General features: G+C 40.6%; 1 protein-coding gene across 4 annotated transcripts in view; it reads left to right on the forward strand.

Annotated features, from left to right (window-relative positions):
* MYT1 (myelin transcription factor 1) overlaps positions 1-16979 on the forward strand; it is a 59003-nt gene that overhangs the window by 21352 nt on the left and 20672 nt on the right. For 3 of the 4 annotated variants that reach the window (XM_075176675.1, XM_075176677.1, XM_075176678.1), the window contains exons 3-11: positions 3983-4034; positions 5097-5130; positions 7004-7066; positions 7215-7474; positions 7923-8756; positions 12789-12923; positions 13502-13592; positions 13752-13859; positions 14073-14287. In XM_075176675.1, the coding sequence (XP_075032776.1) occupies positions 3983-4034; positions 5097-5130; positions 7004-7066; positions 7215-7474; positions 7923-8756; positions 12789-12923; positions 13502-13592; positions 13752-13859; positions 14073-14287 (1792 nt within the window). The remainder of the gene's footprint in view (positions 1-3982; positions 4035-5096; positions 5131-7003; positions 7067-7214; positions 7475-7922; positions 8757-12788; positions 12924-13501; positions 13593-13751; positions 13860-14072; positions 14288-16979) is intronic. The other variant, XM_075176676.1, reaches the window with a different exon arrangement.

Raw genomic sequence — 16979 nt, forward strand, 5'->3', positions numbered from 1 at the left:
GTCACATTTACAGCGACCTTCCCTGTTTTTTCTGAGGGTTCATAGCCTTAGTCTCCCTGCATAAGAACTTAAGTCTTCCACCAAAACTGATAGCGAAGATGGAGCCTAAACCTATACTTGTAATGACATTCATTTTGCACCTAACATGTGCACTTTTCCTGGTGCAATTTAATTTTCATCACAAAAGTGATACATTCCCATTGTCACCTATAATTAATTTAAGACATGAATGAGGCTAAACGGAACCAATCTAGAACAAATATAAACCATAAAATCAATGAAGAGGGAGGTACTAAACTGTTAGTATGTTGGACTTTGAAGTGACTTTTTCACACTTTTCACATACCTCTCAATATTTAGAATGACAAAATAGGGACAAAATAAGCCCTGCCCCTGCTCAAAGAAACTCCGCCCACGACTGGGCAAATTACTGTAAGACTCCACCTATTTGTGGTTAAGTCACAACCCTTTGCACCCTGCGAGTTGGGATCTCCTGCCAAAATAGGGACGGTTGGGAGGTATGTTTTCATCATGTGCATTTTTATATGGATCTACAAAACTGGGTGCAGAATGATTTTCCAGGAGTAGTTCTGATGACCGAGTGTGCACCTTGGCAGGCCAATAGGTCCATTTGTGCAAATAAAAAAGCCTTGTGGGTCCACACTTTATGCTCTTACCAAAAAGATCCTTATCTGGCTACTTTGTGATTGCAAAGCTAAAAACAGACACGCAGTTCTGTGAGTCTGTTATTTATTGCGAACACTATGTAAACACACTGATCTTATTTATATACCTGCATTGTTACTCTCCCAGTGGTCACAGGATACATTCCATGGAAAATACTTGGCGTTCAATGAAATATACATAATTCAAGGCACTAATGCTAGTCTATTATAAAAAACAATACAGTTATTGTTTACTAAATTTTGAATCTGAAAACAGTATCTGTCAGCGTTATATCATATTCCATGTAGTTAAAATAGCAGTTTAAAGAAAACAGGATATAATAATGTGTGTATGAATATGCTCTCTACAGTAAAGACGCAGTGAAACACAAATGAATGTGCACACGCACACACACGAATGTCATGTGAAGTGAGGAAGCAGAGGAATCCTTTGTGTCAACTGACCAGGATATGACTGCTGTTTATTTGTCTTCTGAATGAAGCTAACAATGGCCTGCTGTGGGATATTTAAATGAATCTGCAGGGAGGACACCCTGGGGGGATACTATCAAAATAAACCAAATTTACACCTTTCAAATTCACAATTAGATTTTAAAAAAACTGCTTGTCATACAATAAAAGTGAAAAAGTTAGCTCATGTTTACAGTCACAGGAGTGTTTTAAAAAAAACATTACTTTTTTTGTGACTTTGATTCCTGTTGTCATCAGGATCTATATCTATATGTTGCTGCCATGGATCCACATATATTTATTTTCACAGTTTCATAAAATAATTCAATCTGTACTTATTTAAAATATTTCATTAGTTGTTTTTTTAATAATTTAGAAATGAAGGCAAGATAAGAGCTGTCATTCAATGTTTCTTGTATGTACCTTAGAATTAAATGTTATTTTGTTTCTTTGCTGCTTGGCTATAGCAATATTGATGTTGTATTGTTACTATTTACCATCATTACTTTTATTTACATTAATTCTAGTTATTCCTTGAAATTATTATGTGTAATCCCAGGGACAATGTACATTTTTAATTAAAATGAATAGTATTCCATGAAGAAATGACATGAGGCCACATATTATGATGTGTGGTTTTAGGGCAGTGTGCCATCAAGGATTGCAGACAGGACAAGTGGATCTGAGACCAAAGTGGCCAATTGCCCAAGGCCCCCATCAAAGTAGCACAATGCATCTATTATTGAGGTAAATGAGCTGGGCAGGAATCAATGATTAATGAACTCGGCAGCTTAGGGATAATCAAATTTGTGTATGTCTGTAAGGGTTTAGCTTGGGGAGGGCAATAAATGGGGGGTGATCTTTGCCCATGGGCCACTGATGCTCTAAATTAATTGCCCACAGATAAAAAACATCATATTTTTTTGTTGTTTAACTATCTCTGGTATGGAATTAAATTCAATATTATGATGCAAAATGTCACAATATTTTCTTTGTGTTTACTAATAAGGAACCCTCTGTAAAGTCAGATGTAATGGGCGTGAGTTTTATGCACCCATTCCTCAGTAGCTGTAATGGTTAGTGACAACAGGAGCATATGATGCAAATCAGGCAGTGTTCTACTATACAAGCATACACAATAATTACAAAGAAGATCGCTCCCCAGGATTTTCTTCCCCAGGAAATGAAACTGCCCAGAGAACGTCCTAATAGAATACATTAAAAAGAATGCATTCTACTCTGCAAACACATAGAAAGCAGTAGTTTACTGGATGTGCCCTGGAGAGAGTAATATGGAGACACTTCTAATCAGTGTTAGAATTGAAGAACGCTTGCTTAAATTCTCTCTTGGATGACTGTGTTATAATCCTGCTTGTCTCTTAAACAGCTCATTTAATTACAAAATGAGCCTTAGGGTTTATAAACTGTGATATAAATCTAATTATTTTATATAATGTATTTGCTAGATGACCCCATTGTATACCCCACCTGTAGAAATTATTGTCTTTTGTTCACTGCCAAACCATTCTTTTACAGTAACCTGCCTTCAGTCCAGTTCATTTTTCTTAATCTGGCTCATCTTTTCTGTGTAGAACACTATAGTAACTCCCAAATTCCTAAACATTGTTTGAGACCAGTTTTATTAGTTATAACTCACTGCCCAGTCCCACATCTTGTTTGTATTAACCCCTTTTCTCTGTGGGGTCTATTTAAGAAGGGTTGAAGAGCCAAAATACCGGCGTAAATACCTGCCCAACACTCTATCACCTCTTTTTGTTATTTAACTAAAGCGTTCGTGTAGGAGAAATCATAGATTTCTTTGGCATTAACCTAATTATTGGAGCTTACCACTGTCCCTGTAGACCTCGATGAGGACAGCAGCATTAGTCAGTTCATTAAGCTGGAAAAGTAAAGCTTTATTATTATTATTATTGTTATAATTATTATTATTTATCTTTTATTTATAAAGCGCTGACATATTATTCAGCATTGTACACCATGGGAATCATAATACAAACAATTACATACAATAACATGAAACAGAAGGTAAAGACGATCCTGCCCTAATGGACTTACAATCTAAGAGGTGTTAGGAACAATTTGAATATAATATACTATAGTAACAATTGTTGATGCTAGTGGAAGTGTGTGCGGCTACTGTAAGGCAGAATCATGAAGCCATTGGTAACTGGCATTTCTGTGCAGCTATGGTGGTGTGGTACTGTTGGAATGAGGAGAGATAGTGGAAGTTGGAGATATGAAAGTTGAACTAGCTGTAGGCAACCATAACTGTCCTTCACCATTTACATGAATCAAACCACCTTCCTGTTCTTTTTCTGCAGAACGCTATGACATTTTATATTGCTTGTGCTGAGTGTAAGGAAACTAATGTGTTGCAGCATACAAGGGACTTGTTGGGTGGAGGGTAAATGGCCTGTTAATAACCTATAGAGGGGGTAACACAACAAAGGTTTCAGGAGAGGATTTTATCTGGGCCTGTGTTTTTTGTTAAGAACAGGTCTGCGGCCAAGAAAGGGAAACAAAGTCTGGGAGCCCAGAGCAGCCCACTAATAGCCTAAGGCAAAGACCACAATGGTCAGATTGCCAGTCCAGGTCTGCATATAATGAAAGTGTTGGTGTGAGTGAGCCATTAGGAGCAGGGTGCTCTCTACCTGGAGGCAACAGGTAGATTTTGATTCACAAGAGGCTCTGCAAACAACTATTATACATTATAGCACACTTTTACTGCTGCTGCCCCAGTTCAGCGCATACAATTCTGTTTCACCTCCATTTTTTGTATCATTTTTATAAATTCTATAATATTTCCTGGAAATCTCTCATTTCAGATGAATGTAGAAAATGACGACAAAAGGACTCGCACGCGATCCAAAATCAGAGGTGAGGGCTCAATCTCCTTTCAGATGTCTCTGTCACATCACACTTCAATAGATTCATTCACAAAATGCACCCACAAAATACACTGCTTTATAATTAATTCAATGTGAACTTTGGAAAGCTCATAATTTTATACAAGAATTCATCTACAGAGAGCAGGCGGTAGAGAGAAGGATGTAAAGGGGTCTCTGGGGGCTGCCTTTGAAAGCCTCACTAGTATGAGATGCAAGGACACACACGCTGGTTCTGTGAGAAGAACACAGAACACAGATCTGCCTGAATCTTAACAAAACTAACAGGGAGGTGGGATGGCAAACACTTTGTTATCTGAATACCAGGCTTCACATCCCAGGAGGTGGGGAAACTTATGGGTTCTTTTACTACCTCCTAGCCTACTGCTTCTCTGGCACTTCCTATGGTAGCCACATTAAGACCACACCCCTCTGCAGCAGTTTACATATATGTTATTAATGGGGACATGAGCTCTACTGACAGATACTGACACATACTCAGCCTATCAATTCACAAGGAACTAGTGCTTCCTGCCTCAGTGATGTTGCCAGTTCCTAATGAATTGACAGGCTGCATTGTCAACAATATTGATTAATTGAACAGAATAGTTGCCTCCCATCTTGGTAGACACTCACATAAGCCTCTTTCTACTACCTGAACAGAATATTATCAGTATCACATTCATTTGTGTTAGAACTTCAGAGTAGTATTAAAAATAAATGTGTGGTTATGGAACAACCCACAATTAATGCAAATGTTCTCCATCTAGATATAAAAAGTAACTGTTTACTGCTTGTATAGTAGTAAAGTAGTAATACTAAACCCACATGCCTCCTGTGGTCCTGTACAATGCTGCTGTATTCTCCTGCTCCTTTCAGACATTGTCATCGGCACCGTCGTCCTCTTTAAATTCACCCTACCCCTTCTGAAAGTGGTTTGCTCAATACAGCCTTTTGTTATATATAAACTTGACATATCATACAGAAGCAATATGTTGATATAAGTAACAGTATATTGTAACTGCCATACTGATGCACATTGGTCTCTCCCCAGGCATCGCAGTCGAGCTCATGGGACCAGAAGTGAGGTAGGAATGAACTCTCGCAAGTCAGGCTATGGGACTATCTTACAAATAATTGTATTATTCCAATCTTCTAAATGTGGTGACTGTTTTTTACCATCCTAGCCTGGTAACTGCAGCTTTGTAGTAAATGTAATAAATGTTGTGTAAGAAAATAGATGATCTTTGTTTCATTGGAACATGATTTTTTTGATAATATTTAGTGTTTGTTCCCATGTTGCGCCTAGTTACTAAGTTGCTGGTGCTTTTAGAATGCAGCCTATTGAAATATTAAGAATTAATGACATTATTGAGGCACAAAAACTTTATTCATATGAATATTGGTTCAGCTGGTAATTGGCTTCCTCCATTGAAAGTCATTTACACAGCGCAAAATGTCTCATGATTAGTGCAAAAGTAGCTTTGGAACTGCTACGTGTTTCCTTTTGCATAGGTTCCTGCTGGGGTGTATAGGGTTATGGAGCAAGGCGGTGTGGTTTGCAGAGCAGCAGAGGTTTGTACAGGCAGAGGGAAGGAGTAAAGGTGTTTTTAGTAGAGTGCAGAGTAGGCGCACGGATTCACAGCGTTATGCAGAGCAGTGAGAAACGAAATTTAGTGGAGGGAGATTGTTGAAATGAGTTAAAGAGATGGAGAGGGTGTCTTTGTAGAAGTGTCCCTTGTTGTGCATTGAGACAAAAGACCAAGCCCACTTCACAAAAGTAGATTGGCTTTGCACAAGGCCAGAGCTGGTATCCTGGAGTTTCACCATATACTTTTAATGGCACTCATTTTGTGCCTATATGTTTTACTTCGGTATAACACGAAGGCACTCCAAGCAATGTAATTTTCCGCACATGCTGTCTCTAAGGGCAATCCTGCTGTCTCAGCACTTTTATTATTATTATTATTTAAGCCATGAATGAGACTAAATTGAGCAGCATTTTCAGTGAAAGTTTTAGTTAATGAAGGTGGTGATACTAAAGTTGTAGGAGGTCGGACTTTGATGTGACGTTAACACTGCACGTTTGCAAAATGCATCACTGGAGATTTTCCAGCCTCTCCGCAGACTTAAGCGCACAGGTCGCAGGTCGCAGCGGTGTCTTCATAGAGTAGGGTGTAGACATGCATCTTTATGTGCTCTTGATTCAGATGCAACTGTGAAAATGTACGGTGTGTGTTGGCTGCAATTCATAAATGACCCCCACTGTGTGTAGGCAACATATGCATATAAAGATAAAATACATATTGATAAAAGTTTTAGTTAATAAACCATATTGCAGATAATACAATCACAAGCAATAGCCCTGTGTTAAAGTACTTGATAACATATGTATTGGCTATTTAGATTTAGTCTGTAGTTAGCAAAAATATGTTCCCTGCAGCCCTTCTGTAAGGATTTTGTTATTAAATATAAAGCAAACCACTACTGTGAAAATCAAAAAGACTAAGGGCAGCATAAATGTCACTGACAATTGCTTTCATGCGCACAGACTGGTCTTCCAATAGAACATAAACACAGTACTTGTAGTGGAGGCAGATGTTAAGAACACGGTAATCTGCATGTGCCTTGTTCCTCTTACCCTCGCTGTAATCCTCTACATCTGATGTCAGATAGCATTCATTAATTGTCTCCTTTTGTAGTCACAGAGTTAATGTAGACACGGAAGGTGTCTTTACTCTGTAGCCAGGCACATACAAATCTTTAATTAAACGTAGCTATACAACTATAATGTAGCACTCAATTAATTAAGGGAGGTGAAGTATTTCATTAATTTTGAAGCACACGGAGACCAGGTCATATGGTTCATCAGGTTGAGCTAGAGAATGAGCAGCAGGAGAAGAAGCTGGGAAGGGACTGCTAAACTGATATCATCTTCTATTTCATTTTTATTCTCTGAAGCTGTCCCACCCCAGGCTGTATAGGCTCAGGACACATCAGTGGAAAGTATGCAAGACATAGAAGGTAATTCATTGAATCCATGAAAACATGTAATGTTCCTGTAAGCTTTTGTTTGAAGAGATAAGACTTACCATAAAATGTTAATTGAATAGGTCTGTAAATATAAGTTATGGATTATTTCATCAGGATCTTTCCTGTTGTCATCCTGCAGTTTACAAAGTTGCCCCTTGGCCCGGAAACGCAAGTTGGAAGACCCAGCAGAGACTGACCTCCTCTCATCAAAGAGGAAGTCACACCCTCTCAAGCTTGCCCTGGATGAGGGGTACAACATAGACAGTGATGTCAGCGAGGAGACAGAGGCAAAAGACGATGAGTCTGGGACAGAAGACTCTGAAGGAACATTGGTGGAAACAGAAGAGGAATCTGAGAGCACAGAACCCAAAGAGGCTCCCAGCCCAGACCCCAGAGAAGGTGCTTCTCTATCCTTTACCTACAATGACAATATAGAGATCATTTGATCGTATTAGCAATAAGGCAGGTAGGGTGTGCTTTACCAGAAATGATAAACACACCATCGTGGGGTAACATCTCTAAAAATGTCCATAATTTGCAGGCAAAAAAAGAACTCATAAAATCAGCTTGTTATGTATCATCTTTGCTTAACATATACTCATTTATCTGTGAATATAGAACAGTACAAAAGACATTAATTGAAAGTGCAATCTGATTTCATAGAAAAAGGATCTCTGTGACCTGCTGGGTATTCACTAACTAGTCTTCTTATTATTAGTCTGTGACGCTGCTAATCAGGGTTTTGCTCCAGATGTGCTCTCGAGCGACATAATTACAAGATGTGTGTATTTCACAGAATAATTACAGGCCGGATAAAGATAACCTATTTCTTTTTGTGTTTTCTCAGCTGCAGCTGAAAGCTCTTCTGCTACAGCAGCATACGAAGAACTTCCACCTAACACCAAGACGTCCACAAAAGCCACTTACAGCAGTTATCAGGAAATCATTGCCAATTCTCTTTTAAACTTGGGCCAAATAGCAAAAGAAACATTGGTATCAGAAGGACATTTGCCAGAAAGTGAACTGGAGACCCCCAAGCCGAGCTCTGGCGTGTTGCAGATAGTCCAGCAGGCGGTAGAGGAAACAGCAGTGGAAGAGGTATGTGACAAAGAGATCATCATACAGACAGAAGATGCTGAAGAAGTCATTGAGGTAACCAGCGAGCCGAGCAGCGAGTCATGTCTTGAGCCCAGAGATGATGTTATGTGTGAGGAAGCTTGCAAGAAGGACATGGATGATGAAGACGACGATGAAGAGGATGATGAGGAGGTTGATGAAGATGATGATGATGATGACCTGGAAGATGATGAAGAAGAAGAAGAACACACTTCTGAAATGATGAGCCAAGATATGCCCCATGTTTCTCAGGACTCCCCTAAAATCCACTGTGACGGACAGTTTAGCCCAAAACCTGAATTTTCAGTAATTGTGGAGGTCAGGTCAGATGATGATAAGGACGATGACAGCCATTCGCAAAAATCAGCTGTAACAGATGAGTCTGAGATGTACGACATGATGACGAGAGGGAATCTGGGGCTTTTAGAACAAGCGATAGCTCTGAAAGCTGAACAAGTTAAAGTTGTTCGGGAGCCAAGCAGAACGACCACAGACAACATCAAGAATTTCCAAACCGATGACAAGCAAAATCGATCAATAGACACCATGAGGAAAAGCTTTTACGGTAAACCTCTTTCTAGGTTACTTCAAACCTATTGTAGATCAAAAAACAAAAGTTGCGCAGTGAATAATGTACATCTGTAGTGAAATATAAGGATAATATAATGTACCTGTGTGTTCAGTTACCCATGGAAAATCATTTGATCTTTAATCTCATATCTTTATATGGTTCTACTACACATTATTCCCTGTAGTACCGATAGTCTAACATTTAATGTAGTATTGCACTATAGTATAGTGATGATTTTGCTTCTAATCCGTTATAACTGATAACGTCACTGAATATAAATATTTAAACTAAAACAAATGATCTCCTTTCAATTAATATCTTATTTGCTAACATTTACATATTCCATGAATATTTTACAATATTCATGGAATGTAGCCTATCAATTCATAAGGGACTAGTGACATCACTGAGACATAAAGCACTTTGTACTATATTGAACTAACTTTGTGCCTAACCCTCAGTGATGACTCTGATTCCTAGGAAATTGATTGGCTGCCTACTCATTTTGGCTAAACCTACAAAATGGCTGCCTCAGTAGTAAGTAACAAATACACTTTAACCAATGTTTTCCTAAATCTGAAGCAGTCATTAATCAAACAAGGGGGGGGCTGGAGGGGCATAGCCCCTAGTTTTATTTCGGAAAGTAAAAATGATCCTACCAAGCTTGAGAATTAGAATAAAATTAAACACATTCACAAACACATCCAACAATGCAAAAATCTGTGCTAGAAAATTGTGTTACCTATCTGTAGATGTTAACATGCTTTACAAAAAATATGTACGTAATGTATTTCTGCTGATTGAAGTTCATTATACTGTTGCCAGGGGTGATAAGTAAAATTTTCTGCTTCATAAGCGATTTACAAGCATTTGCTATTTTCCTTCACTTCCTATCCCTTATCCTTTTGAGAGCTGTAAGAATATGACTCTCACAGCAGTGCTGCGAAAATGTAAGATAATCTATGTGTGGCTGTCTGCTAGTTTACCGGAAACAGATTAGCCAACGTGAAAGGGAAAACGATCTTGCCCATTGATTTCCTGTGTCATTTTTAGCTTTGACATGACATTTTTCGGTATCTCAGCTTAGCGGCTTCAGCACTTAAATTACCTTGTTACTGTGAATACAAGTTTTATTAAAAATCTGAAAAAATGTTGTCAGCATATTCTCTGACTCTGAAAAGGCAATCATAAAGAACTTTAAAGTGGTCCTTTCACCTGCAAATAGTGGAGGGTATTATACAACTTACTAGGAACTAGTGACATCAGAGATGTTGCTAGTTTGTAGTTCATTGATTGGCTAATTATTCATAGGCAAACGGAGGGGGGGGGGGTTTCCTAGCGCCTGGAAACCCCCTCCAAGCTTAGGGCACTGTATAATTGGGGTGGTTGGACCCTGTTTCCACTTCACCCAGCTTTGCTTGAAAAGGGAGAGCTGTGTGCACCTAACAGTAGCGCGTGCAGCATTGCCCATGTATATTATGGGGATAGAAAGAGTTGGAGAGCAGCCAAGTACTGTCTAAAATTATAGCCACGCCCCCATTGATGCTGGTCATGCTCACTGGTGGCGTGGTGTGGAAACCCCCCTCTACAAATCCTGCGTTTGCCCCTGTTATTGATAGAGAATTGATAGCCTGCATTCATAAATATTGGTTCACCACACAAATTGGCTGCCCCTACTATGCGCCTTAGTGATCTCACTAGTTCCTAGTGAATTCATAGGCTGCTTTTTCAGGAATATTCATTCAACCCACAAAATGGCTGCTTCGACTGTGAGCAGATGACAGGACCTTTTTAATGTTATCAGATCTTAATACTGCACAAGTGAATGTGTGTATTATTTAGAGCACCTTATGTCCCTTTTACCTTTTAGCTTGCTGCTTCTGACCCCTACTAGCCTTAGCAAGACCTTTAGCATCTGCAAACCATATTAGCATATGCAAATTGAACCACAGGAAGCAATTTATTTCATGCTTGAAAGAAAAGATGTTACCTGGAAATTGTAAAATTATTTTTCATATTAAAAGTAAAATGGCCAAGAACACTTATAAAATAGAAATAACCCTGGAGCTTAATAAGTGAAACGCGTGTCAGCATTTTTACATGCCACCATTCATATACTCTCGCTCTGCTATTTCCTAATATTCAAATCCTAATGCCTACCAATACCCTTATTAATATGGGAAGATAGCTCTAGTCTATAGACCTAGGGTTTAGACAGATTAGAATTTAATTATAGTGATCGGCATGGTCATTTCGTTACCTATCAGAATATTCAGACTGTCGTGACAGTGATCAGTAGACAATCATATTCGTATCTAAATTGATCTAAACACTCAGAATATTGGACAATATTAAGTTCAGTCACATCTGAACCTAAGTGTGTCTAAAATTAGCACACTGAAGAGTGCCTTCAATTTAATTATTACATAATTAATTTTATTATTTTAAAATCCTTGAGAGATGTCACGATCTATTCAGTGGTCTGACCATTATATTTTCCTCTCAGACCAGCACTCAAATGCCTAAGCAATAATAAGAAACAGGGATGAAAACAAAATACGACATTTGCAATCTGCATCATGATATTATAGACCAACGACACCATTATATGCCATATTATATCAATACTCCTGAAAAATCATTATATAATATATGAGTGCTCTGAATAATGATTCTAATTGCAATAGGCTCTTTATGATTATGGCAATACAGATAATGTCATGAGTAATGATATATCTTTATTAGAGATGAGCGGGCTCGGATATCTGAAATCCGAGCCCACCCGAACGTTGCCGATCCGAGCCGGATCCGAGACAGATCCGGGTATTCCCGCCAATTGCAAAACTGAAACTGAGGCTCTGAGTCATAATCCCGCTGTCGGATCTCGCGATACTCGGATCCTATAAATTCCCCGCTAGTCGCCGCCATCTTCACTCAGGCATTGATCAGGGTAGAGGGAGGGTGTGTTAGGTGGTCCTCTGTCCTGCTATATCTCGTGCTGTGCTGGGGAAACAGCACAGCACAGCACAGCAATTTTTAAAAAAGTTATAAAACAAAATATCCAAAAACAATCCTGCAGTATAAGTCCATTGGTACTGCAATATTACAAAGTTCACTGATTCTGCAGAATAGACTGGGAATTAGTGGAAATGATTGTTATTGAATGTTATTGAGGTTAATAATAGCGTAGGAGTGAAAATAAACAAAAAAACTTGTTTTTAACACTTTTTATGTTTTTTTTCAAAATAAATCCGAATCCAAAACCTTTCGTCAGGTGTTTTGCGAAACAAATCCGAACCCAAAACCTCAAGCAAATCCGAATCCAAAACACAAAACACGAGACACCAAAAGTGGCCGGTACACATCACTAATCTTTATCAAAAAAGGATATAGCAATTGTAGAAATCTTGAATTGGAATAAAAGCGGAAACACATTTTTTGTCACAAATGAAAGTGTTTATTGATACATATAATATTGGTGGCAGAGCTATTGCCAGATACTCTGCAATTTTTAATTCACTTATATTTCACATTTATATAAATCCCGTCATGGAAACACCATTGTTTTTAACTTTATCTAGCTTCTTCCTAGGAACCGAGAGGAACCAAGAGATACGTACTCATTTTAAGGAATATTAATAGGGATTGTAATTTTTAATTTTCAAACATCCCGGAGTGCCCTGATTTACCCATTCCTTGTTTTTTCTTCTTGCTCCAAATATATGTTCTTATGTGTTTGGGTGCATCCTTCAGGATACTAAATATTTTGGTACCCAGAATATTTGACAATATTGTGTATAATATAGTATATATAATATAGTAGTATTTGTGCTAAAGCTTTTTATTGACACAGTGTTTTCAAGTGTCTGAAAATGGCCGCTTCACTGACCGAACCAATGTGTCAATAAACGGATCTGCTTCACTACAAATACAGTCAGTCTCTTCCTTTTATGTACCAGTTTTACAGAAAAGTAGATGTGTTTTTCCCTGACAGTCTCATATTGATGATTATATTTTCTTTCTCAGATGCAGCAAGGCCGGAAAAGCGAGAAATCAAATGCCCCACGCCGGGCTGCGATGGTACGGGACATGTTACAGGCTTATATCCCCATCACAGGAGCCTCTCAGGATGTCCCCACAAAGACAGGATACCACCAGAGAGTAAGCTCTTAGTTGTACATAATCTTGGACTAAACCTAATTCTTGAGAATGCAGCCAGTGAATTCACTAGGCACCAGTAACATCACTGAAGCATGGGGTACTTTGTACAATCTAGTCTATCTTGTGCACCAACAACACTCCAATGAAAGTAGTGGTTAACGCTACCTTAGAGCTGGCATTTGAATCAAGGCCTTTTGCGTGGAGAATAAGCCTTGCACAACCCTTCAAAGTAGGGAATGCGCTGAAGCTTGCTCCATCTCTTGTAACTCATTTAAATATATTGCATGCATGACAAAATCTTGCTTTTACAATTTTGGCACTGAGAATAACGCACAAATAAGACTAGATGATTATGCATGGTGTTTGCTCCAATCTGCTTTCGTTTAAGAACAAACAGTTGCCCCTTTGGAAAAGATGCCATCTTACCATGCAAAGCCAGGCACCAAAGCAGTCCTGTGGTAATAGAGCAGACTGGCAAGGCATTACTTAAATTTCCACAACAGCAGGAGCGCCAAAGCTCATGTATGGTAGAATAAAAACTGCTTTTGTTACATATTGTCTGTGTTTTTCTTGCACAGTTTTGGCCATGCACGAGAATGTACTAAAGTGTCCGACCCCCGGTTGCACAGGACAGGGTCACGTGAACAGCAACCGGAACACCCACAGAAGGTACCATCGATGGGAACTCAAGCCCATTAAAACATTTTATGACAGGAAATTCTAATAGATTTAGTCAAGGGACTTATAAAAAGTACTTAACTGTGCCTTTTATGGCAGAATAAAGTGGGCATTGGCTTTAATTCAATTTATGTCATTTTATTTTTGTAGCTTATCTGGATGCCCCATTGCTGCAGCTGAAAAATTGGCCAGATCCCATGAGAAACAACAGCCTGGAGATCTCACCAAAAATAGTTCAAACTCAGACAGGATACTCAGGTAAGAGCAAAAGAGCATTGTACATACCGGTAAAGAGTTGACTGTGCAAAATAAGGAGCTGTAACCCATTCAGATGTTTACTTTGAAAAATGACAGCTACAGTTCCACAATAGAAATGTCCTACACTATTACCTTTAAGAGCCACTTGTTGAATATTTGTATTACATTTTATAGACCTCTTGACACACTCTGTTTGTGCTTCATATATGACAGGCCCATGTGCTTTGTAAAGCAGCTGGAGATTCCCCAGTATGGCAGCTATAGACCCAACATGGTTCCTGCGACGCCAAGAGCCAATTTAGCCAAGGAACTGGAGAAGTACTCCAAGGTTACCTTCGATTATGCAAGTTTTGATGCTCAGGTTTTCGGCAAACGCTTGCTTGCCCCAAAGATTCAGACAAGCGACACCTCACCCAAAGCCTTTAAATGTAAGTATGAGCAAGCATTTGACAAAGCAAATGAACACTTTGAGGTCATGATTTTCCATGATGAGACCTATTATTATTATTTATTATTAATATTTATTTATAAGGTGCCACAAGGCATCCGCAGCGCCGTACAGAGACAAACAAAATCACAATACAATGGGAGACAGCACAGTACAGTAAACACAGCAACTCAGTACGCTCAATGCACAGCTAGAGAGGGCGGGGAAGGGGGAGGGAGGATCCGCAAACGACGAGGCCCAAGAAGGAGGGCGCGGAAGACAGGGAGACCCCCAGGGGGGAGGAGGGAGCGAGAGTGGACGTGGGGTGGAGGACCCTCGAGGAGGAGGGCTAAGTAGCTGGAGAGCAGAGTTAGAAGTGGTGGAAACAGGAGGAGAGATGGCCCTGCTCAGAGGAGCGTACAATCTAAGGGGAGGGGTGGACAGACAGAGAGACGCAGGGGAGAGAGGGAGAGTAGGGGGACAGAGGCAGAAGATAAGGTAAGAAGTTAAGTGGGAGACAGAAAGGCTTTAAGAAAAAGGTGGGTTTTTAGGGCCCGTTTGAAACTGGACAGATTAGGGGAAGTTCTGATGGAGGGAGGGAGCTTGTTCCAGTGGAGGGGGGCAGCGCGGGCGAAGTTTTGGATACGCGCGTGGGAGGAGGTTATAAGGGGGGAAGAGAGGCGACGGTCAGAGGCAGAACGGAGAGGGCGGGATGGAGCATGAATAGAGAGGAGGGTGGAGATGTAGGGCGCAGTGGAGTTGGCGAGGGCCTTGTAGGTGAGTGTGAGGAGCTTAAAGAGGATTCTGAAGGGGAATGGGAGCCAGTGAAGGGCTAGGTAGAGGGGGGAGACAAAAGAGGAGTGGCGAGAGAGGAAAATAAGCCTAGCTGCAGCGTTAAGGACGGATCGAAGGGGATCGAGATGAGAGTGGGGGAGGCCAGTGAGGAGGAGGTTGCAGTAGTCCAGGCGGGAGATGATCAGAGAGTGGATAAGGCATTTGGTGGCATCTTGGGAGAGGAAGGGCCGGATGCGAGCGATGTTGCGCAGCTGGAAGCGGCAGGATTTAGCAAGAGAGAGGATGTGGGGGCCAAAGGAGAGAGAGGAGTCGAGGATGACACCAAGGCAGCGAAGTTGGGGGACAGGGGAGATAGAGGTGTTGTCGACAGTGATGGAGAGGTCAGAAGGGGATGGGGTATGAGAGGGAGGAAAAACTATGAGCTCAGTTTTGGCAAGGTTAAGTTTGAGGAAATCGAGAGGACATCCAGGAGGAGATGGCAGAGAGGCAGGCGGACACCCTAGAGAGGAGGGAGAGAGATCAGGAGAGGAGAGGTATAGTTGAGTGTCGTCAGCGTAAAGGTGGTAGCTGAAGCCGAAGGAGCTGATGAGTTCACCCAGGGAGGAGGTGTATAGAGAAGAGTAAGGGTCCCAGAACAGAGCCCTGAGGGACCCCGACTGGAAGGGTGGATGGGGGGGAGAGAGACCCAGAGGTGGTGACAGGGAAGGAACGGTGAGTAAGGTAAGAGGTGAACCAGGACAGGACTGGGCCAGAGAGGCCGAAAGACTGGAGGATGTGAAGGAGGAGGGGGTGGTCAACGGTGTCAAAGGCTGCAGAGAGGTCAAGGAGAATGAGAAGGGAGAAGTGGCCCCTGGCTTTTGCAGAGAGTTAGGTCATTGGTGACTTTAGCCAGGGCAGTTTCAGTGGAGTGGAGGGGGCGGAAACCAGACTGGAGAGGATCAAGGAGGGAGTATTCAGAAAGGTAGGAGGTGAGACGGCTGCAGACGAGCCTCTCGAGAATTTTGGAGGCAAAAGGGAGAAGAGATATGGGGCGATAGTTCGAGAGAGAAGTGGGGTCGAGATTAGGTTTCTTAAGAATGGGGGATACGAGAGCATGTTTGAAGGAGGAGGGGAAGATGCCAGTGGAGAGGGAGAGATTAAAGAGGTGAGCGAGGTGGGAGCAGGTGGTGGGGGAAAGGGAGCGAAGAAGGTGGGAGGGGATGGGATCCAGGGGGCAAAAGAGAGATTGTATTTAGAATATGGCAGCATGGTTGTAATTAATGGTGATCGTGAATGAAGTTATCATAGGTCCAAGACCTTGGTGCAAAAAAAACAAAAACACATAGGAGCTTAGTTATCAATATGCTGCAACATATCTGATTTTTTTTTTTTGTTTCTGCTTTTCGCAGTTGTAAAAAAAAATCACTTATTGCCTCAATTTATCAATTAAATACTGGTTGTGCAGCTGAGGGATAAAATAAGGTTTAATTTAAAACCTTGCCGGGCCAGCTAATGTTATCACCGGTGGTAACCCACTTTTCACCGTTTCTAAATATGCTCCATAGTTCAGAATATCCAGTAAACAAACCCTCTCCGTAACAAACTAAACAGGAAACTGCAATCTATGTATGGGTGAATTCACCACCAAACAGGTTTCCACCTTCAGGGAACTTTAATGCATTGGTTGTATCTGCACTGTAATGATTATTTAATACACTACTTTAAACAACTCAACCTGGATGATATAAATGGTTTGATGAAAACAGATAAAGCCATGCATGTGGTAGACCGTTGCAGGTGAGCATGTAGAAACCAATAAACTAAAGTCGACTGCAGGTGGAAACTCCCTTTAAGGTAGAACTGGGGAATGGCATTGCAATCTGCATACATAATCTGTGTTTAGAGCATTATAAAGAGTA

Source organism: Mixophyes fleayi, chromosome 6 (genome assembly GCF_038048845.1).
Source record: "Mixophyes fleayi isolate aMixFle1 chromosome 6, aMixFle1.hap1, whole genome shotgun sequence".
Lineage (NCBI taxonomy): Eukaryota > Metazoa > Chordata > Amphibia > Anura > Limnodynastidae > Mixophyes > Mixophyes fleayi.